This window comes from Bombyx mandarina, chromosome 15 (genome assembly GCF_030267445.1).
Source record: "Bombyx mandarina strain Sakado chromosome 15, ASM3026744v2".
Lineage (NCBI taxonomy): Eukaryota > Metazoa > Arthropoda > Insecta > Lepidoptera > Bombycidae > Bombyx > Bombyx mandarina.
Genome location: NC_143221.1, coordinates 4668725 through 4693012, shown reverse-complemented (window position 1 = coordinate 4693012; position 24288 = coordinate 4668725). Strand labels below are relative to the sequence as shown.

Below are 24288 nucleotides of genomic sequence, written 5' to 3'. Positions count from 1 at the left end.
TATTGCTTAGATGGGTGGACGAGTGGTTACTGGAGCCCATAGACATCTATAACATAAATGCGCCACTCACATTGAGATATAAGTTCTAAGATCTCAGTATAGTTACAACGGCTGCCCCACCCTTCAAACCGAAACGCTTATTACTGCTTCACGGCAGAAATAGGCAGGGCGGTGGTATCTACCCGCGCGGACTCACAAGAGGTCCTACCAACAGTATACCATCAGTCAACTGAATACTTAAAAAATATAATACCATAATTCTGTTTATATTTTTTAGAAGGTTTTCCATTGTCATGTTCCATGCTGACGCCCAAAGAGTACGTCGATTTTACAATTACTTTGAAAAGTCGTAATTTTAATATTTTGGCATTAAAACATTACGAGTTCATTAATAACAACATTTTAAAAACTGTATAAATATTTATTTAAAGCGCAACATAGATGTATAAGAATATTTCTACAGGAATTAGCGTGGTTAGCTTGCGGCCTACGTATCGACTCGCGTGTGTGCAACGGGCCGGACTCGTCCCGCTGGGCGTGGTTCAAGCGGTACTGTCTGTGCATACGCACGGCGGACGCGCTCATCCGCCGTAGACAGATGCCGTTGCCGTTCTTGGGCGACGTCAGGAAACGACTCGCCGACCTCGGCGTCTACAGCGAGGAGTCTACCAGCGAGGCGCCCTACGCCTGGGAGGACAACACGAAGTTCACAAAGCAGCATGACGAACAGTTGCTGCACTGGGTCAATAAGTGAGTTCTATGGAATACTCGTGATAGCTAGCTAGTTAGGCAGCGGCTTGGCTCTGCCCCTGACATTGCTGAGGTCCATGGGTGACGGTAAACACTCACCATCAGGTGGGCCGTATGCTCGTCTGCCTACAAGGGCAATAAAAAAAAAACAAGCTATCTGTATGAAAAGCATATCGTGGGTCGAACGTGTACTATGACAGAAATAACTGTAACAAAGGTAATCACCATTAAAAATGAATGGTTAGGAACGACAACTGAAATTATTTATATAGGTAGATATTGAAAGAAAACTTAGTGGGTTGATTTAAATAAGAGGTTAGTGTGAGAGTAGTCTCCTGCCGTTTGATAGATTTCATTATTAAGCTAGTATTATTGAAGTGAAAACTTCTTTAGAATCGTTGTGATTTCAAACCGGATGCAACGGAAAAAACGACAGGTAAGAGACACAAATACAAAAATGTGTAGGATGAAGCCAGCAAAGAATGAGAGACAAATATACATACTATTTAATACAGCGCCATCTGTGAGATTTTTTAATACTAACGTGTGTATGAAAGCTCTTGTAGTGAATTTTAATTTAGGATTATACGTGAAATTAAAATATCAATTCACAGAGGGCGCTACCTTACAATTATTTACTAATGACAAAATTTTACATATACTTAAGACGTTTAGGATAATTGTATTTGTTTGAAACCAATCCGTTAGTTTTGAATTTTTAACCCGGCAACACGGGTCGCGATTTGACGGTGCCGTCGCGATTTGACATCTGTCACTTTGTCTTGCTTCTCGAACGGGACGGTACCTGTATATTGACGGTCTACGCTAAAGTTTTGTATCATCGCTAATCCTTTATTTTACCTAGTATTTTAATTTTGGAAGGTTTCACTTCTACCACGTGTGAATTGCACACATTTTGTTTTTTTTTTAAATAATTTGTTCTGCCGCAGTAAAGGAAAATTTTTATTCAATTAGAGGACTATGTTTATTTGATATGTTACATGATAGTCTCTTCAGCATTATATCTCAAGGTAAACAGCGACTGTTATGCCACGATGTTTATGAACTCTACATACCCCTCTATTAATTGATATTTTAACTGTTCCGTTATTTTTTTGTCTACGCCAATTAAAAATAAAGATTCTGTTTCTGATACTTTTAGACGTCCAGAGGACTGGACTGGTTGGTGGGGCAGTAGTTCTCGTGGCTGTGCCGTGTACGGCTGGGGACACAATCATCGCGGGCAATTAGGTGGAGTTGAAGGGGCTAAAGTGCGAACGCCTACTCCCTGCCACGCCCTCGCGGCTCTGAACCCCGTGCAACTAGTGGGCGGTGAACAGACACTCTTCGCGGTCACCCCAGATGGGAAAGTCTATGCAACAGGTACCTATTTATCGTCAGCATTTAATAATTTTAACATTTGGATTTTTGTTGGGTTAAATCGAAATATATTTAAAATTGGAACCCAATTATTATTTCAAATGCTGAGCTTCATTTTATGATAATTTATAATAGTAATTAATTATGCTTAATATTCGATTCATCCTAAACACACATAATTGAACTAAACTAAATGACGTCATTCACACGATTGAAAATATAAATTATCTTTCTTTTCATTTCGTTTTATCTATTGTGTTTCTAAAAGTTAAGAGGTTTCTAAAATATCAATTACGTATCAGCAAAATGTATACCTACGTATTAAAAAATATTGCCTTTAATCAATTTGGTAAAAATAGTGTAATGAAAATTTTTGAGTCCAAATAAAATACGTTAACGATATTTTAAACCAGGCCGTTGTGTATTTACAAATGTCAATTAATGACTATGACAATAGCTATGTCAAATTTCTTGGCCCGCCATAATAAAAATAAAAAACTACGTACAATTCGTGCTTGAAAACAACGGTACTTTTATTAGGTTATGGAGCGGGAGGAAGATTGGGCATTGGTGGAATAGATTCGGTCTCGCAACCATCGCTGTTGGCATCGATACAACATGTGTTCATCACTAAGGTATCTTTTCTTACTCTGCTCTATTTTTGGTTGCGCCAACAAATTTTCTAAACTTGGAATCTTTAATCATATCCAAAAAAGTTAGTTTTTATTTCTAACAACGCTGGCTTCAGCTTTGTAACATTGTTTGGAGGTAAGAGCTTGTAGACAAAAATCTTGGTCTAGTTATCCGTTTTATACGGTTCTTTTCGTCATACTGATAAAAGATATTTTTTTATTATTGCTTAGGTGGGTGGACGAGCTCACAGCCCACCTGGTGTTAAGTGGTTACTGGAGTCCATGGATATCTACAACGTAAATGCGCCACCCACCTTGAGATATAAGTTCTAAGATCTTAAGTATAATTGGCTGCCCCACCCTTCAAACCGAAACGCATTACTTCTTCACGGTAGAAATAGGCAGGGCGGTGGTACCTACCCGCGCGAACTCACATGAGGTTACTAATCACTGTTAATTTAGTAATCAATTATTCTATCCCTTTATAGGTCGCATGCAATTCCGGTGGAAAACATTGTTTAGCCCTCTCTGCCGAAGGAGAAGTTTATAGTTGGGGCGAAGGTGAAGACGGAAAGCTCGGTCATGGAAACAGAGTGTACGCTAAATTCACCATAAAATGATTAATTCCTTTGTAACCTAATTGTTTGGATTAATTTGGAGGTTTTTCTACTTGTTATAACAGGAGCTACGATCGTCCTAAGCTAATAACGGCTCTGTCCGGACTAGAAGTGGTAGCCATTGCGTGCGGAGGCGCTCACTCGGCGTGCCTGACTGCTCGAGGACGCATCTACACCTGGGGCAAAGGGAGGTATGGACGACTCGGACATGGAGATTCTGAAGATCAACTCGTGCCTAAATTGGTAAGGTTTTCCATAAAATACACATGACGCGCGGCTACACCCGTAACTAATTTGCAATGTTATGTTAATAAAAATCTTACATTTATTTCCGTGATCTGGTAACACAAGATCTTTACGAACTTAGCATGGGACCAGTTAACGTGGCGTGGTCGTTAGTAAATATTTATTTAATTTATTTATTTAGTATTATTATTATTTAATATTATTTAAAGAAAAAAGTACTCGAATTAGGAACATCAGTTTCTATCTCATATACTGCTTATTAGTTGCAGATTATTGTAAAAATATGAATCATTTTTATGTCCAATAATAAATATAAATACATCAGAATAGTTCGCGACAAACTAGAACAAATCGACAGAAAAAAAAATGCCAAACTTTTTTTACAATATATCTTCATTGTATACAAGTTATTTTTTAAAACATTTGTATAAGCACGGATGATGTCATACAATTTTGTCATAATATAATAAAAAATTACGAAATTATCTTTACAATATATGTATAATTCAGTGCATTTGATTCCATGATATAATAAATTAAATAATTTCACTTTTTGTTGTATATTTCGACGAACACTAATTTAATAAAATGACTCGCGCCTTCTATTTTATGTTGGTTCTATGTCAATGTACGAAATTACATATTATTAGGATTAATCTTGACTAGTTGATTGTAAATTGAGCTGAACACGCAAACGGTATTAATTGTAAGACCAGAAGATTTGTTGAAAGAGTTTGAATCGATTCAATTAGTATTGATATTGTAGGTTGAAGCGCTGGCAACCCAACGCGTAATAGATGTCGCATGCGGATCCGGTGACGCGCAAACCCTTTGTATCACCGACGATGACAACGTGTGGTCTTGGGGCGACGGCGACTATGGAAAATTAGGTCTGTGCTTACACTATTGAACTTTATCTAACAACTGTATGAATATAAGCTAGCTCATCGTTTGCTATTGGTGGACTGTCTGATAACTGTAACAGGTTATATCATAGTCTTGTCTGAAATTTCATCTCTTAACCCTTTCTAGGACCTCTTGTGAGTCCGCTAGAGTAGGTACCACCACCCTGCTTATTTCTGCCGCGAAGCAGTAACGCGTTTCGGTTTGAAGGGTGGCGCAGTCGTTGTAACTATACTGAGACCTTAGAACTTATATCTCAAGGTAGGTGGCGGCGTTTACGTTATAGATGTCTATGGGCTCCGGTAACCGCTTAATACCAGGTGGCCCGTGAGCTGGTCCACCCACATTGCTTATGTGAAGAAAAAAAAGTGTGATCCGTCGGAGTGACACCACTGAACTGCCTATTTAGATATTTTGCAATCGCTATAAATACAAATAAAATTTGAGGTACTTGATAAATATTAAAATTATGTTCGATTATGCCTAATGCTAAATGCCTAAAAAGCTGATGGTTAAGCAGTATCGCGTTAACGCCGTCTATAGCCGACGCTCGCAGTGAGAGAGTTAAGAGAACTTCTATGGTTCGACTGATACCGGATATAAGATTCCCGGTATACTCATTCCGATCGACGCTTTCACGTTGGGGTCCAAATTCTCATCAGATCTTCATCAGATATAAAAATGTACATAATACGTTTTTACGAATGACTTTCGCGATAAAGCGAGTGTATAGTGTAATGAAATCCGTAAAAAACTTGTCTAATTAACGACCGGCCTTGCACTGATAGATACCATCATCTCGTTTATGTGTTAAATTCCGGAACATCCTTTAGATATAACACAATTGAAACTTTCACTTAATGTGAGGACTGTGAACTGGTTGCGGTAACCAATCGGTAGGGTGGCACCACGACCCTAAAACGATGCTAAATTTAAGTACTTGTGAACGCACTTTATGTTACGCTCAGTGTGCTTAGTGCGACTTTTTAAATATTCTCGTTAGCGTAAAAGTTAGCTCATATTTGTATGGAATGGGATCGTTTGCCTACGTTTGCCGTTAAGGGTGCTGGTCCAACTGCATACAAAATTGGCTTAACTTTTACGCTATCGAGAACGTTAAGAAACTCTCACTAAGCACACTGACGACTATCGTTTCGAATCGTTTTCATTTCACAATTGGTGTACTCAGGTCGTGGCGGCTCAGACGGATGCAAGCTACCGATGCGGATAGATTGCTTGAAGGGATTGCGTGTTATCAAAGTAGAATGCGGCTCGCAGTTCTCAGTGGCGCTATGTCAATGCGGTAGCGTTTACACTTGGTGAGTTTCACATGTTAATATCGAGGGGTGAAAGGCTGTTTGGTTAAAGCGACATTTCGCTTAATACGTGACATTTATCTTGGTAATTAAAAGCGCGTTTTATTTGGTATTAGCATCAACAATGTTTTTAATTAAACGTCAATTAAGTTTAAAAAAAAACTTCAGCTATTTAAATGTACTCCATTTGTATTGATATTTTGTCCAAATTTTAAACTTTAAATGACTATCTCTTTAAACTGTAAAGTTTCAAAAATGTCGCTTTAACCAAATAGCCTTTCCCCGCTTCATATATTTATTAGTAGGACATAAAATCTAAATCCTATTTGTTTATTCGATAATTGTGATAAGCAGTCAATTAGATGTTTGTTCAGGGAACACGCATTTAAGTTATCTGCGCGTACGTTTCAGGGGCAAAGGGGACTACCACAGACTCGGGCACGGCAGCTACGAACACGTACGACGCCCGATGAGAGTAACAGGAATGCAAGGGAAAATGATCGTGTCTATAGCAACAGGTTTTTATACGATTTATTTGTTTAAAATAATTCGGAATTGTTTTTTAAAGAAATCATGACGTTAATTGTTCATTCGGGGAACAGCTATTCTTGAGTTGTTAGATCTCCCTTGGAGGCGCTTGCGCAGCTGTTAGCATATCCCGCCCCTTTTGGCTGAGCCCTTGCTCGCTCACCTATCTTTGTGAAACTAAAAAGGCCTCCGGGCCACCAGTAAACCCTCAATCATAAAAAAAACGTGAAATGTACGAAATTCGATTGCGGTTTTTTTTTCTTACACTTGGGTTTTCAATATTTAGATTTCATCATTTAAATTAAAACTAAAAAATATGTAGCATAAGAATCATTGATAGCCCTAGCTTAATTACTATTAAAATATGGCAGCGATACGAGCATCTCAAATCGCTCAACATTTGGATCTAAATTATAAAATTATTTAAAAAAAAATGATGATGATGATGATGATAAATTCTTTCAAAATTTTCAAATCTCAATAGCGAATTACTACTGTCAATAAGTACTGTCAACAGGCAGTCTTCATTGCGTAGCGTGTACGGACACGGGCGAGGTCTATACATGGGGTGACAACGACGAAGGGCAGCTTGGAGACGGGACCACGCTCTCTGCTCAAAGACCGAGACTCCTCATGGCTCTGCAGGTATTGTCTACCTTCATTGTTAGATACATCATCACTACGTCGACCAACACTTTTTCATATGGTCATCCAGAAGGCGAGAGGCCGTCCCATAAGTTTTCCAATACGTGGCCTCCACGTGACGTATCTTGTCCTCCATATGCCAATCGAATTTTACTGGTGGTAGGACCTCTTGTGAGTCCACGCGGGTGGGTACCACCACCCTGCCTATTTCTGCCGTGAAGCAGTAATGCGTTTCGGTTTGAAGGGTGGGGCAGCCGTTGTAACTATACTTGAGACCTTAGAACTTGTATCTCAAGGTGGGTGGCGCATTTACGTTGTGGATGTCTATGGGCTCCAGTAACCACTTAACACCAGGTGGGCTGTGAGCTCGTCCACCCATCTAAGAAAAAAAAAAAAAAAAATTATATATATATATATATATATATACAACAATCACCATCGAATGTTGAAGATATTTGGGAACATGAAAACGATTTAAATGTATATCACAGGTATATAATTAATGAGTTTTTTGCCCTTGTGGGCAGACGATCATACGGCCCACCTGATGGTGAGTGGTTACCGTCGCCCATGGACTTCAGCAATGCCAGGGGCAGAGCCAAGCCGCTGCTCACCGCAAACTTAAACCAAACAGCCTTTCACCCCTCGATATAATTAATTATATGCTTAATGATATTATATGCTTAACTAAATGAAGAATACTGTTTCGTACTGAAACAGATTTTCGTGTTTCTATATTTTTGTTAGTATCGAGTATTGGGCAATGCTACTTCGGGACAACACAAATCTTAACCTAGGTGCAGTAGGGTTCGATCTTGCCTGTAGACGGCCGGCTGGCCAACCGGAAGCTTGCTGAGCAACCCCTCCAAGCCTACGGGCAGAGATCGCCGTCGTATAGTAACTTAGCACACGCGTTCCGCGGCAGACATTATTTATTACAAACAACAAAAATTATCCAACGCAAGTCACGCGTAACCATTAGAACCAGCGACAATTGTTCATCGTGTACCAGTCAAGGGACAGACGGTCCCACCTCCGGAAACGACGCTGAGCCCAGGGAGCGCGAGGCAGTGGAAGGAAAGTGAACCGGTAAGTCTTCAGACATATTTCGTTCCTTACTGTACAAATACAATTGTCTGTTTCAGGGCAAAAGAGTGACGAAAGTGGCATGCGGCAGTGCTCACACCGTGGCACTCTGTGTAGAAGCGCCTCGGGCTCCTAGGGCTCCGCCCCCGCCGCCGCTCGAGTGCCACCTGCTCAGAGATCTATCGACGCAACTCATCTGCAATCGACTGGTGAGCTCTCAGGGCATTCTATAGTAACACCACGGGATAAAGTAATTTTTGTAGCAGTGGCTAAAATTGACCAGGGTACCGAACCCGTATGCCCTGATGAATGGCGGACAGACTGCTCTTAATGTAGAAACTTCGGACCAAAAAATTATACTCAAATCTATTTTAGTGTAACAAAAGTAGAGAAAATTTGAAAACATAGGAAAAATAATATCGCAAGTATAATTATAATTCGACACAAAATAATCTACTTTCTGAATAACGGTGATGGTATATTAATGACATAAATAATATAATGAACCAATTCAACAAACAGTATTGAAATATTTTGACTTATTGCTTTAAACTTTTTAACGTTACGTAGATTTTGATCCTGCAAATGTTTTTCTGAATTTGACGGTATATTAAATATATCTTTACTTTCAGGTTTTATTGCATCAGTTTTCTGAGCTAATATGCCCGAATCTGTCGTTATTGATCTTGGAAGGACCTCTGGATGCTCTCAGGAATTTGCTGTTCCACAGCGTCAAAGAAGCTGCATTTAGAAAGGTTTATAAAGAAAATATGTATTTTAAACTTTAGATTACAATACTATAATAGAGGATTTAATATTTTCAAATTTGAATGAAGTAGATAAACAGATGAGATAATGGTCAACCTGATACTAGCAGTTACCGAAACCTGTAGACGCCCCAGTTCCAGTATAAATGCTGCCGATAATTCGAGACGAACTCTTAATTTTTATGTAAATATGAAAGGATATTTTGATTTTGAAAAAAGGCGACTTAGTTGACGTCGAAAGATATACGGGATGTAAGATATGCGTTTTGGAAGCTAAAACAGTAATAAACTACAAATCAATCAAAATGAAAGATCAGTTACTAAACCAAACACTATGTTCGATACTGAGAAACTTACCCGTCAGCTTAGTTTATAATGTTATCAATTTTTTTTCTTTTTTTTTATTGCTTAGATAGGTGAACGAGCTCACAGCCTCCTGATTTAAGTGGTTACTGAAGCCCACAGACATCTACGACGCAAATGCACCACCCAACTTGATATATAAGTTCTAAGGCCTCAAGTATAGTTACAACGGCTGCCCCACCCTTCAAACCGAAACGCATTACTGCTTCACGGCAGAAATACGCAAGGTGGCGGTACCTACCCGTGCGGACCCAAAAGGTTCTACCGCCAGTAAAAAAACATCTATTGCAGGCGATAATGGCTACAATGCTACGCGAGCGGCAGCACGGGCCCGTGGTGGAGCTGTCCCGCGTGGCGGCGCGGCGCTCCCGCAAGGGCGGCGCGGGGCTGGCGGGCGCGGCCGGCATGCGCTCCGTGTTCGGGCAGATGGTGGCGCGCCTGCCCACCTTCCCGCACGACGCGCTCACCCTCCCGCACCGCGTCTGGAAGGTCAAGTTTGTAGGTCAGTCTGCAAGCGTCACATAACATTTAGTTATATAGATTACTTTTTTGTTATTCATAGACAGGGTTATTGTACCACATTGTTGGCACAACTCTGCGTATTTCAGCTGCAGCGAAGCAGTGATGCATGCTCACTGAGTTTCTCGCCGGATCTTGTCATAAAAAAAACAATTTAACTGTGTTTTAATTTTTAAATAAACTATTACCAATTGAATAAGAACTGTTTGATGAACTCGATCTTTGTTTAATACTTCACTATTAAATTTTATTGCCTTTTGTTTATTTCACTTTTACACTAAACACAATATTGCAAATTACCCGAGCACAACAATGGCGGAGAATTTTAGGTGCGTGAGAGCAGACTTGGACACTAACGCGCATGCGCACTTGTCAGTACCCAGGCAGGAAAAGTTAGACTTTCTTCCCTGTACAGCGGGACGAAAATCGAACTTTCGGCGTAGGTAGGAGAAAAAAAAAAGTGACGCATTTAGGCTTAAAAGGTGGAACAGCCATTTTACAATAGAACTGAGACTTCGACCATATTTCTCAAGATGGTTGTTGGCATTAAATCCAAGCTCCGATAACCGCTTAACTCCAAGAGGACCTTGAGTTCATTTATGCAACAAAATAAAAACATTTTTGCTAAGTAGCTTATTGTATGATCTTCATTTGTCGACGTATCACAACAGGAGAAAGTGTTGATGACTGTGGTGGAGGATACAGCGAGAGCATTGCCGAGATGTGCGAAGAACTTCAGAACGGTTCGCTACCGCTGTTAATGGCGACACCGAACGGACGCGGAGACGCCGGCGCCTCCAGGGATGCCTTCTTACTGAATCCAACTGCCAATACGCCTCTTCACCTGCACTGCTTTAGGTTCCTGGGTAAATGTTAAAAACATACCTTTACTGTCTCACACTCTACCAACTATCAACATATTCTAGGTCTTAAAATTATCAGCTTAAGAGTTATATTTCCTTGCAAAATTACAATTTCTTTATGAGCCCTATAAAATGAATCAACCAATAAGGCAGTAGTTTATTATTCATCATAGACGCCATTCGTAAAAATGTTAGATTTTTAATTAATTTAAAGAAATAGTTACTCAGGGATCTGTAGCATGCAATTAAATCAATTAGTTTTAATAATTTTGAATTTCTAATGAAACATTTCGAGCGTGCGCTCAGATACAATCCTTACTCTCAGTCTCATACGCATTCTAATATATAGATTTGACAGTTATTATTGATAAAAATTTAAACTAGGTCTTCTGATGGGCATCGCTATAAGAACTGGTTCACCGTTGTCATTATCTCTGGCGGAGGGCGTTTGGCGCCAGTTGGCTGGACAACCGCTGCGTCCACAAGATCTCGCCGAAGTCGACAAAGATTTCCTGCCAGCTCTACTGTGCATCCGAGATATGACTCCGCAAAATAAGGTACATTATAATAAACATGTACGTTATATTGGTGTGGTTTTTTCTCGAAAGCTTGGACGTTTGAGATCTATATATTTTAAAATATTTTTTATTCTTGAAATCCAAATATAAATAATTTATAATAATATAAATACACAGGAGCTGCAGAACCTGGAGTTGCCGTTCTCGATACCATCGGCGGCTGGGCATGAAGTACCCCTGTCTACTCGACATAAGAGGGTCACCCCTGACAATAAAGAGGAATATGTGCAGTTAGCATTGCATTACAGGTAACGTACTTTACTTCAATTAGTCTATAGGTGCGTTAGGATACAATCAGATTTTGGTAGTTAGTTTATTTGATTAGGAGACAAGTACTATCAGAAATTTTTTGCAATGTTTTTTTTTGTGCAATGCATTGTAGCACAGCAGTAGAGTACCTAATATAGACAACGATCTTAACTACGTTAAGATTATAGATCTAACAAAAACGTTCGGACACCCTGTATAAGAATGACATACAGCGAGAATTAAATGAAAAAAATATTTATTTATTATCGTTTTTGATTAATATGAATGAATAATGAAGGAAAACGGTCACCGTCCTCGCCGAACTCTTCGCTTGCGACGAAGGGCTCGACGAGTAAATTAAACCATAGACACAGCCTACAGAGTTTCTCACCGAATCTTCTTAGTGGATCGCGTTTCCGATCCGGTGGTAGATTCTGCGAAGGACTGCTCTTGCTAGCTCGGTGAATCTAGAATAACCCCTCGAGAGTACTAGAATAGGTAGGGGAAAAAAGAAGGAAAAATATCGAAATGATCCTTAAATGTCCAATATTAAGATATTGAGCGTAGCTTGGTTCTCTTTATCAGGCTCCATGAATTCGACGAGCAAGTCCGCGCGGTCCGGGACGGCATGTCCCGCGTGATCCCGGCGCCGCTCGTCGCGCTCTTCAACGCGTCCGAACTCGAGACTCTGGTCTGCGGCTCGCCCGATATACCGGTCAACGCGTTACGCGCTTCCGCCACTTACAAAGGTAACTTGTCTAGCCATATCATGTGTGTACTATCTGATGAATTTTCTTGATTATTTATTTAAACCAGTGGTCCCCCGGTAGTCCAAATTCGAGTATAATTAATTTAAATTATAAGTTTGTAAGTACACTATTATGATTCTATTGTCTAAAACTATTTATTATATTTCTATAATCATAGTTTTCGCCAAGACTACACTTTAGTTAGGCAAATATTAATAAAGACAAACAATGTGTAATCTATTCTCAATTTGACCACAGACTTTGAAGCACTAATATTTTGCATAATTAAAAAAAATATTGACATTCTGCACTATTTCTCTATATTCTCTACAAGTGTACGTAATTTCATACTCCTTCGTCCGCGCAATTTTCGTAAAAAGGGGTACAAAGTTTTTGTTTCACGTATTAATATAATATAGATTATAATAATAGATAGTATTTTTATGCTATAAAATATAAAAATTCTTATCTTTATGTTACTTTTCACTGTGCTGCACTATTTATACTTTATAAATAAAATAACTATTCATGACGCAGGTGTCGAACCAAATGCGCCCCTAGTTCAATGGTTTTGGGAAGTAATGGAAGAGCTGTCGGGAAGCGAGCGCGCTTTGTTCCTTCGATTCGTATGGGGCCGGACACGTTTGCCGAGAGCGCCGCAAGATCCAAGACAAAGGGATTTCGTCTTACAGGTTCAATTACTTGCATAGAGTACAACACATTTAAATTGCATAAATTAACAGTAAACTATGTTTCACTGTAAGAGCTTTTTTTATTTGGATGAAATAAGCAGATAAATGAATCCATGATGGTTTCTTGAATTTGCTAAATTGTGTATTGTGGTAATATTCAATTTTTACTTTTAGGTGCTCGATAAATACCAACCACCGGATCACTTTTTACCGGAGAGTTACACGTGTTTCTTTCTCCTCAAGATGCCAAGATATTCGTGTAAATCTGTTTTACGGGAAAAACTAAGGTGAGTGACTTTACAATGCAGAATCTTTACATAGATTTTCTCTTCCATTTCATTACTCAAATGCACACAGCGTAGATGCTCACTATCCATCTATAGGTCAGCGTCTACCAGCACGCAATTCTCACTTATATTAAACTAAAAGAATACCTGGCAAACTAAGTTCAAAAGATGGCCTAGGATATATTCTGGTCAAAACAATCAACCATTAAAAAATAAAATCAGCGGCTTTTAGGGTTCTGCCATAATAATAGTGATAGTGTAAGGAAATAATAACAGCTTGTGAATGCTATAACTCTCTGGTTAATAGTCTTACTTTTTAAACTGTAGTATTTTGTGAGATGTTCGGGAGTGGTAGACAAAATCTATTATACTTCTAAGTTTAAATATCGCATTTATTAAATTAAAATTTTCGTTTGATTATTTCCGACATTTCAAAGAGGTACTTTAATAAAAAAAAGAAGTTTCAACCCTCAAAGTAGTTTAAAGATTAATTAAGCAAATTTCTCTTGACCTTCCAAACTTTAATCTAATTTATTCTTTGTTTTCAGATACGCGATCCATTTCTGCAAAAGTATCGACACTGATGAATACGCTAGAGTGGCACTAAGCGCGGCCGAACGTGTTTCGTCCGAAGAATCGGATTCCGATGGGGATGCGCCGCACCCCTCGCACCCGCCCCCGCTGTACTCCTTGACCAGAGCACCGACCTGGCTGTAATTCGCATGTAAAGGAAACTAAGGCATTCAACGAACTATTTCTAGTTCTAGAAAGTTCTAGTTGAAAGGTGACACAACCGTTATAATGTACAGTTAAAATGGATATCTATATTTCAGATGAGTATATGAGTAATCAAGTGAATGAAGCAAAAAAAAAAGGTGATTAAAGAACGCTTGTTCAACAGAGAGGACTCTATCACGGCAGTAATATAAATGAGTTCTTCCGTTTTTTTCTAAATAATATGACCATGGGATCTATGTGATTTTCATAAGTATAAAACTTGACCGATCAATATATCTATAGTCACGTCTATGAGTGTAATGAATATTTTCATAAGTGAAAATAGTGTTTATGCGACTCCTTTCAATTGTATTTAACTACGTCCAAATATAGTAGCTCATATTTCACGAGGCTAGAAGCAGTTTGTTGAATGTTTTATTATTTTATGAATACTGTGATATTAATTCACTGATAACGAAAAGCAATATGTCATACGAATTGCATTTTTTTTATATCAATTCATGATAACTATGGAGGTATTTCCGTAAGAGACAAATACATTTTTTTATATTCGTTAAAATACTTGGGTATACACGTTTTTGTCGTAAACGTAATAATCATCTTGTCTATCTTCTAAAAGTTGTGTTTAAAAGTGGCAGATATTATTTACCAGTGGAGTCATTAAGTATTTTCGTGTCGAACTAAAACCTATATAACCTAAATAATTTATCATCATATCGGGTCACTTTTGTACCATGAACCGCCTAAAGTTTCGAAATTTAGTTTCATAAATATATTTTGTGAGATTGATGTAATTTTACCTCGTACAAAAAAGTGTTTAAATCAACAAAAACTTGTCATATACGATGGTGACAAATCATTTTGATTCAGATATATTTTTGACGATATTTAAATGTCCCAAATGATATTTTAAAATCTAATTTCATTCCAGCGTTATGTGTATAACGATCTAAAGGATTGAATATTCAATCGTAAAAAGTAAAAAGCTACTAAGGAATTAACAGAAATAAAATAACGATTTAATAAAGTCGATTACGTATTTTATGTCAGTAGGAAAATAATATAAACTGTAGGTACATAATTAGGTACTCTTAAATACTCATACAAACTCATAGTATTATTAATGATCTTTTAGTATGATTAATGATTATACGAGAACATCAGAGCGTGTGCAGCGTTAGCTTCCTTATATTGTAGCTACAATATAAGTTCAATGTTATTAGTGACCAGCGAACATGATTTCAACTGTAGAGTTCCATTCGTTGTGCATAAGTTTCTCGATTAACACAATAGGCATGCAAAAAGTTTCAAAGTGTAAGAAAACCATACCCAAATATAAGTATGACTTCGGGCTTACTAAGACAGTTAAAAAAATAAATGCAATAAAAATCTATGTAATAAAAAAGTTAATAAATGATATTCATAATAAAATTAATAAGAGCGCATTATTATAACAGTCTTATAAAATCTACGATAAGAAGTAATTATGAACGAGATTACTTGTGATTATTGATTGAAATCTTCCGAGCCCGCAATGTATCGTAATAAGAATTATCAACTGTGTACGGCTTACATTGCGCGTTCGTAAGACATTAAAAAAATACTCATTTAAGTATTTTATAATAATTTTGTTACAGTCTGATTTATATGATTAGCATTTTAGTTTCGGGAATGATTTTCTAAGTCCTCGATCATCTAAGTTCACGATATAAAACTGCCTTTTTAAGCGATCACGATAACGTAAAATCGCAATTGATTGACTGGCACAAATAAACTGTATCTTCATTCATGTAATTCACGAGTAAAGTCCAGTCTTCTCTTTTCAATACAAGCAGCCGTTATAATGGATTTTATTGACATTTAAATTTGAATATCAAGTCTAAAGTTGGTCGGTTGCTGTGTATGAATTCCAGCTGGTCTTTTGATTATCTGCCCGAAAAATGCCCATTAAAACAACAAAAATAATAAGGGTGAGTACCGACTAACTGGAGTTTAGTATACCATTTATTAAATGCACACCGAACTGATCGACTAGGACACTAAACTCGGTTAAATTACACCAACTAACTTACACTAAGTTGCAAAGCTAATAAATACATCACATACTACGTATGTTCTGTGTGCTTAGTGCGAGCTTTTTAACGTTCTCGATAGCGTAAAAGTTGGCTTATATTTGTATGGAATCGTTTGCCTACGTTTGCCTCTAGGGGCGCTGTTCCAACTGCATACAAAATTGGGCTAACTTTTACGCTATCGTGAACGTTAAAAAACTCGCACTAACCACGCTGATCCGATTAACCGCGGTATCAGATATGAGGTAGATGCGCTTAACGTAGGCAAAACTGTCTAATATTTTAGTGACTAATCATAAAATATGTTACGGTGCGCTTCATGAATATTCGTGGAATGCTAGTCATTATTTTTCAAGTTTTTAACTTGGTTGTTATTTCTATAGAACTCAACGGTTATGTAAGCTTAGCGGAAACGAATCAAAATATTAGTAGTTAATTATTATGTCATTAAATTTTAATAGATTGGCCATCAAAGTAAAGCTACAGATATTAATAATCCGAAAAATTAAACATTGTAACTTTAAGGAGAGATCTAAATATGTAGACATAATTTTTGTACAGCGGAAAATTACATATATTTGAGGAATGAATTATCTAGAATATAACTAGCACAGTAAAGTAGTAAATGTAACACAATTCCACAGCAAAGTTTTGAAATTAATAATTCTGGCTTAAATGTAGCTATGAACCATTCCAGTGAGGGAAGTTGAGAAAAAATAAATCAATGTTTGATGTGAACCTAATCATATTGATTTATGTAGGTGTTCACAAGAATTAGTCGCTTCGCTATTGTGCTCTATTCAATGTATAGCTGTTTGGTGCTAGTGCTTTCGTGTATTATCTATTATACATTTTTTATACGGAGAATATTTTAATAATCATGCACATTATATATTGGATTATATACAGAATCCGATATGCTAAATTTATATTTGTGTGCTTATATAAATATTACAACTTATTGATATTAGGAGCGTTCGTATCACGCTAGAAAATAGCGATTATCGTTGTTTTGTTACGAACATTCCAAATTTAAACCAACGTGAACTTTATTTTTCGTTGCCAAAGAATATACTTGATTTAGATATCTTTGGTTTAAAAATACTGAAAATGTAATAATAGTCTCGTCGCAGCTGAAATATTATTTAGTTTAATTGTAAAAGCCAAGTTCACTATTTTTTATGCCATAGCTGATAAATAAAACCGATACTTATATTCCTAAGTAGGTATGTAAGTTAAATAAAAAACAGTCTTAATATCATGCTAGACCAGTGGTTGCAACCAAAAGAGACGATAACACACAATTTAAAGTTATTCAAAAAGCAATTTTTTTAATATACATATATTTTTATAAACTTGGTTTCCAAAAATACTCGTACAAGACAAAATAAGTAAGATTCCGTGCCTGAACTAAACATTTCGCAAAAGAGCCGTAGCCTAGGAGTCAGAGTTGCCGACCACTGTGCTAGATAGATAACGCATTACTTACTGTAAGGCATACGTCAAGTCTTGTAATTCTTACTTTTAATGCAAAAGATTGAAACTTCCCGCTAATTACTGACTGATTTATGTATAAGCCGCGCCAATAAAGAAACGAATCGAAAATGGCGTCTATGTACCTGCACTGACAGATGATAGGGTCAACAAATAAAAAGAAATATAGAAATAAAAAGTTGTTTAATGTAAAAAAATATAAAAAAACAAATGAGAATGTACTTTACTTTACTTTATGCCCTCGCAGAGGGGGAGGTGTCTTATCTGGGATGCAACTTGCGTAGATAATTTTGCTGCCAGTCATCTAAGTCACACAACTCGAAAGTAAAAACCTCGAACTCAACAACAAAGTCAGAACTGATATTTTTTTTGCATGCAGTACGCGCCGTGTAAGACAGCAATAGCTTAGAGTGAGAACGGATGATCGCCGCCGCCATTTTAAATTCGTTTCTTTATTGGCGCGGCTTATAACTGATTTATTTTTTCAAAAAACATGTAATTCCATGAACCTTGTTATGTTTACAAAGCTTTCAACTTTTCGCTTTGACACCAGTCAACTAACCTATATTATGTTGCAACATATAAATAAAATAAAGTATTAAAAAATTATTTATCCGATTGTTTTTTTTTTTTTAATTTCACAGCATATGGACATTTCCACGTTTTCTGCTATCAAGTTTAGAGTTAACTAACTTTTGGCCGATTTTCATGTATATTTCATATATTTCAAATACCTTTTGATGGGCTAAAACTTTTCGTAGGTCACTCAGGTATATAAGCTATCTAAAAATAGTTATAAATAGGCATCTAGTCATATAATTTAAAGAAGATTCGACAACTTTCTCCAAATATTGTAGATGTTAAATATTAAATGTTAAATATGTCATCAGTCAATGTTCCGGCTGTCTTGGAACCCATCGGAATTTTGAGGTCAGATGAGAAAAGGCCCGATGGAGTCACGCTAATTCCATGGTCAGTTGGTAGGTGCCTGGTATGGGATGCTACTTGTGTGGATACTATGGCTCCCTGTCACTTAGATGGTACTTCCTCCCGCCCCGGTTCAGATGCAGCTTCAGCAGAAATTTCAAAAAAGCGGAAGTATTCGGGTTTGGGGTCTTCTTATTCTTTTTTGCCTTTCGCGGTTGAGACGATGGGCCCTTGGGGCCCTGAAGCAAAGAATTTTTTAACAGAAATCTCCAAACGCTTGAAGGAGGTTACACATGATGCTAAGGCTGGCTGGCTGGTACTTTGCACAGAGAGTGAGTCTGGCTGTCCAACGAGGCAATGTAGCCAGTATCTTGGGAACTGTGCCTCCTTAAAGCGCATTGGAAGATCTATTCTACTGTGTGAGTTGATTTATGTAAAATTATTTTGATTTGACTTTTTGTTAATAAAAAATAACGATATAATGTTAAATATTAATTTTATTAACTTATTTGGTTGTTAATTATAGTAGTATATTTTGATTTCCTTTTTTTTATCAATGTAACATGTAATCTTATGTTTTTCGAGTAATTAAAGTGTAAATTTTAAAATAAAAAAATTGTATATATAATTTAAAAAAAAAAATTCGAATTCGAGTTTTTTTCGATTTTTTGCATTTTCTGAGAAAATTTACTATCATCATCATCATCAGTCTGTATCTCTCCAATGCTGGATGTAGGCCTCTCCCATAGCCCGCCACAATGAACGATCCTCCGCAGATTCTCCTCCTCAGATTTACTATAGTAACATATATATTATTTTTCACTATCGGAAATTAGAGATTTCAACGAACAGAAAACATACCAAGTTTTTGAAAAAAGCTGATATTTTGACGGGTGAATTTTCGATTGAAAATTAGGGTTCTTTTTCGATATTAATTCTATTTTTTTTTTTTTATTGCCTTTGTAGGCAGACGAGCATACGGCCCACCTGATGGTGAGTGGTTACCGTCGCTCATGGACTTCAGCAATGCCAGGGGCAGAGCCAAGCCGCTATCTACCGTTAATATAAATATAATCAACTATAATCAAAATAAGGTGAAAAAATAAATATTTCTAATCAAATAAATTACAGCGTATTTGGGACATAAAAAGGTAAGTTCTCACCAAATGTCGAGAAAAAGATTTTTTTTTTGAAAAAGATAAAAATAAAAAACCAAAAACGTAGTTTTTTTAATTTCACATAAATTTTGAGGTTATGTGAAAAAACGTGTAAATACAAAAGTTTTAGATCTTCTTATTACCTACAACTTTGCCATTTGACTTTTTCCATAGGACTTTTAGTTTTGCCGGAAATCGAGAAAACCCGTTTTTTACCCTTAAGCCCCCCCCCTATCCCCTTCCCGACCTCAGATCGCCCGTAAATTATTTTTCCTTCCATTTTCATAATATTGTCCTCCATTTCTAATGGGTTTCATCCTACAATATATTTTTTTTGTTTTAAAAATTATCGACCCTAGTCTATGGTATAAAGTACTTGGTATAAATATGGATTGGACTTGGTATAAAGCTGGCTTTTTCAAGTTACAAAATTTTCGCTTTCTTCCGTCGATATTATTATCACCTTTTACACAAACTTTTACAAAAACAATACAGCAATACATATAATACTTATTTAGGATATTCTGGAATACTGTTGACACCCTCCACCAGTGGTGCTCCTCATGTCTGAGGGTTGTAACCACTTCCATACAGGAGTTTCGTCTTCACGATGTAGTGACATCTCGTCTTGTCTTTGGCTACTCGGAGAGCATAGCAGATGGTGGAATCAAGGGTGGTGTGGACTAGCAGAGTAACTCAGGAGTGATTAATTTAAGATATATATCCCACGCAAAGAGATTAGAACTGTATATCACTGGCGTTGTGTCTTTATATTTTTAACTCTACAGTTCACGACTATTTCACACATTGACTGTAGATCCGACTGAGAGTGAGAGGAAAGATTACTGATTAGCCCACGCACTGCGCATACGTAGTAAGTGAATGAGAAGGTCGAATATAGTAGCAAGTCGTAATAAATTATACTGCTATAGTTTTATAGTTTAATTTTGTTTAAATGTAATCATATACATTATCTTTTAACCTTTCTTTGTTTATATTTTTTCATAGTGATTTTCTTGTGGCAAGTCAACTTGTTTCTTTGTAATAAATAGTTATTATTGTTTTCTTTATTATTCAAATTTATATTCAAGTTAAGGAATTAGTTTCATTTGTGTATACAGTCAAACCTGGATAAGCGAGAGTTCAAGGGAGCACAATCTCATTCTTGCTTATAGAGGTTTCTCACTCACCCGAGTTTCTCGCTAATGCATCCTCTGAATTTCATTTCGCGATTTCCCGGATTCAAACGCATTCACTATTTTAAGTTTATCACTTAATGGCAGTACTTTAATTTTCCGTTTTGACATGATGCAGAACAGAACTTTCCTTCGCAATTGATTAACGATAAACTGAGTAAGTCCGACAAACAGGACGGTACACAGGGACACGTGTCCATTCGAAAACAAATCAAATAAATAACAACGTTATTTAGTTCCACGAAATAGAATAGGTTCAATATTGACGAGAAAACAATACAAAAACAATGTTAAGAAGTTCCACAAAAGTTAAGAATGGGTCATAAAACAGCAGATGTTAAATTTGTAATTTGTTTTGTCATTTGTTTCTCCTAAATAATATAAATAAATAAAGCTCAACTTTCGCTTATAGAGGTATAGATAAGTAGCAGTCTCACTCACGGAGGTCCATGAGGCAAAAACGACTCTCTCTTACAGAGGTTTCTATTTCTCGCTAATAGAGGTTTCAGGAGCTAAAAATGACGGGTCCTGGCTATTACTCTCACTTATAGAGTTTTCTCACTTACCCAGGTTTGACTGTTTTTCTAATTGATTACTGTGATTTTTAAATAAATACAAACGAGAACTTTAAATAAAGAAGACCAACACCTGTGTAAATAAAAAGACATATATCTCTTTTCTTCTTGGTGAGTGATTTTGTCCATGACTAGTGTGAACCTGATCGGACCAACGCACTGGACTGTGCCCCAACTGTAGCTTAACCTAACTAAATTACCAAGAATAAAAATTTTAATGACTACTTATTAAAAGAAATTGGATTTGTTCACATGATTTTAATTATGTACTATATAACTTAACAATCCCTTACAGAAACATGCTAATAATTTTTTCTTGTAATTCATTTCTTGGATTTAGGTTTCAGTGTGAAGTAAAGGATGACTGCTCCCATTACTGCATATGTGGCTCTGGCCGTCTGAAAGAGATTAAATTAAGTGCTTTCGAAGCTGATATACAAACATATTAAAGAAAATTCTTTACATAGTCAATGAAACTTTTATGAATTACAAGAAGTTCAAGATAATTTTAAATGAATATTACTAATAATTAAGATACTTCTGGACTTGAAGGGATTCTAGGTCTAACAGATAGTAATACTGACTAGAATTCAACATAACCTTACAAATCGTAGTTTGCCTTTGCTGCATCAATTTCAAATAAAATAATGTTTAAAACCTACATTTAATCTTCCTCTGTTTGTCTGACTGTTGAAGTATTTTGCTAAGCCTTTGAGCTGGGATTCATCGACAGAAGAGTCTCCGGCCATCCTGGTGGTAAGTATAAATTTAAAACTAAGTCACAATAATATTTTTACCAGAGTTTTTTCTATAACATGATGATATTATTAGTGGACTTTTATTATATTGAACTTTAATTATAAAATCACCTGATTTGAAAAATTATGTAATTACTGCACAACACCCGCAAAATGGATTTAGAGTTGCGAAGAATTTGACAATTTTGACAGCAGGATAGTCTTGTTAGATTACGAAAGTAAGCAAAAGAGACAAAACATTTATGCTAAAATTAAAAACAGTCACCTGGAACATGTCGAAATCTGTCAACACGTTTTTTTTATTGCCCTTGTAGGCAGACGAGCATACGGCCCACCTGATGGTGAGTGGTTACCGTTGCCCATGGACTTTAGCAATGCCAGGGGCAGAGCCAAGCCGCTGCCTACCGCTTAATACTCTCCACAAGCCTCGTTTGAAGAAGGACATGTCATAACGCTCGGGAAACACCGTGGAGGGGAGCTCATTCCATAGCCAGATGGTACGTGGCAAAAAAGACCTCTGGAAACACACTGTGGATGACCGCAATGGCTCCAGGTAGTATGGATGAACTCTACTCCGGTGACGGGCGGTGCGATGGTAAAAATGAGATAACGGTATGATCTCGAACAATTCCTCAGAGAACTCCCCATGGAACATACGGTACAAAATACAGAGGAAACCGAAGTCCCTCCGCAGACCCAGAGGTTCCAAACGATCCGTGAGAATGGGATTATCGACATCCGTAGGACTTTCTGGAACGCGAGGAACGAAGTTGTGTCAATTTTTTTAATTTGTTTATTTATTATTTCTTCAGGTTAAAATGAAACAAAGCCGTTCGACATAACTTTTTCCAAAAAGTACACAGATCATGTCTCTTTTTTTTTTTTTTTTTTTTCCCTACCTGTGCTGATAGCCTTGAGAGGCTATTTCAGCTTGCCCTAGCTTGTGTAGGTGAGCTCACGGGGCTCAAACCGGAGAATTGCTAACACCGCCCTAGCAAGAGCAGTGCTTCGCAGAATCTACCACCGGGTCGGAAGCGCGACCCACTGAGAAGATCCGGCGAGAAACTCATTGGGCTGTGTCTGTGGGTTAATTCGCTCGTCGGGCCCTTCGTCGCAAGCGACGGGTTCGACGAGGACGGTGACCGGTGCTTGTATTGCCTAAAAGCACCGTTGATGGATCAGGAGGATCCGTGATGACGTGCTTTGGGCGACGTCGACGGTTTACCATTCGGTCTACAGGATCGGGTATGTAGTTTCCAGCGGCCACGACAAGAGGGTTCTCATGTCGTGCCGTCTTTTCAAAGTGGCGCAGCGATGCCGACTGTAGATACTTACTGACGGGGTCGAGTTCCAGGTCATCGTGGAGGTCCACGTTCCTCTGGAACCATGGTGCTCCGACGGCTATCCTGCAGAATCGGGTCATGTCTCAATAAATAATCATCATTTTACTGAGATAAAATTTCTTCACAACTCATTTAATTTCATTTAATTTCATACCAATTGAGTAAGATCTCAAATTAATCGACCTCATTTCCCTCCATATTATTATTTTTCATTAAAAAAAAATAATGTAAAAGATTAGGCTATATGGTAAGATATCTTTACCTTTCTCGTTGGAACACCTATTAATTTAATCGTTACTACGAAATAAGTACCGGCTATGATCGGTTTTATTTTGTAAATTATTTCGCATTTAAACATTGCCCTCATTACGGCATCATATCAGTAATAATGGGGTTATCAGCTCTGTCCTCTCTATTGTCGAAACTATGGAGGGTAGAGGTAAGAGGTACCGTCTCATATGGGAGGAAGCTTTTTTTTTATTGCTTGGATGGGTGGACGAGCTCATAGCCCACCTGGTTTTAAGTGGTTACTGGAGCCCATAGACATCTACAACGTAAATGCACCACCCACCTTGAGATATAAGTTCTAAGATCTCAGTAGTTACAACGGCTGCCCCACCCTTCAAACCGAAAGGCAATACTGATTCAAAGCAGAAATAGGCGGAGTGGTGGTACCTACCCGTGCGGACTCACAAGAGATCCTACCACCAGTAATTACGCAAATTATAATTTTGCGGGTTTGATTTTTTAATACACGATGTTATTCCCTCACCGTGGAAGTCAATCGTAAACCTTTGTCAAGTATGTACGTATTTCATTATAAAAATTGGTACCCGCCTGCGGGATTCGCACACCGTT

General features: G+C 37.4%; 2 protein-coding genes across 2 annotated transcripts in view; one reads left to right on the top strand and one right to left on the bottom strand.

Moving 5' to 3' along the window:
• The window catches only part of HERC2 (E3 ubiquitin-protein ligase HERC2), an 80262-nt gene extending 62179 nt beyond the window's left edge, over positions 1 to 18083 (top strand). Inside the window, exons 71-89 of the mRNA XM_089732773.1 lie at positions 464 to 750; positions 1913 to 2133; positions 2671 to 2765; positions 3251 to 3357; positions 3445 to 3622; positions 4392 to 4515; positions 5718 to 5847; positions 6256 to 6362; positions 6890 to 7017; positions 8163 to 8312; positions 8736 to 8858; positions 9525 to 9735; positions 10424 to 10618; positions 11000 to 11172; positions 11311 to 11441; positions 12028 to 12191; positions 12729 to 12883; positions 13058 to 13170; positions 13719 to 18083. Coding sequence (XP_089588899.1) covers positions 464 to 750; positions 1913 to 2133; positions 2671 to 2765; positions 3251 to 3357; positions 3445 to 3622; positions 4392 to 4515; positions 5718 to 5847; positions 6256 to 6362; positions 6890 to 7017; positions 8163 to 8312; positions 8736 to 8858; positions 9525 to 9735; positions 10424 to 10618; positions 11000 to 11172; positions 11311 to 11441; positions 12028 to 12191; positions 12729 to 12883; positions 13058 to 13170; positions 13719 to 13887 — 2961 coding nt within the window. The 3' untranslated portion in view covers positions 13888 to 18083. The remainder of the gene's footprint in view (positions 1 to 463; positions 751 to 1912; positions 2134 to 2670; positions 2766 to 3250; positions 3358 to 3444; positions 3623 to 4391; positions 4516 to 5717; positions 5848 to 6255; positions 6363 to 6889; positions 7018 to 8162; positions 8313 to 8735; positions 8859 to 9524; positions 9736 to 10423; positions 10619 to 10999; positions 11173 to 11310; positions 11442 to 12027; positions 12192 to 12728; positions 12884 to 13057; positions 13171 to 13718) is intronic.
• Positions 18084 to 21572: 3489 nt separating this feature from the next.
• LOC114245474 (ATP synthase F(0) complex subunit k, mitochondrial-like) lies at positions 21573 to 22345 on the bottom strand. The gene is made up of 3 exons (XM_089732772.1): positions 22199 to 22345; positions 21992 to 22079; positions 21573 to 21727 (listed from the first exon to the last, which is right to left on the bottom strand). Exons 2-3 carry the CDS (start codon positions 22076 to 22078, stop codon positions 21653 to 21655), a joined length of 162 nt encoding a protein of 53 aa, XP_089588898.1. The 5' UTR covers position 22079; positions 22199 to 22345; the 3' UTR covers positions 21573 to 21652.
• Positions 22346 to 24288: the final 1943 nt, after the last annotated feature.

Coding starts and splice junctions, on each gene's coding strand:
- LOC114245474 (XM_089732772.1), bottom strand. CDS start 22,078: ATGGCCGGAGACTCTTCTGTCGATGAATCCCAGCTCAAAGGCTTAGCA. Junction 21,728..21,991: donor CAAACAGAGGAAGATTAAAT/GTAGGTTTTAAA, acceptor AATCTCTTTCAG/ACGGCCAGAGCCACATATGC.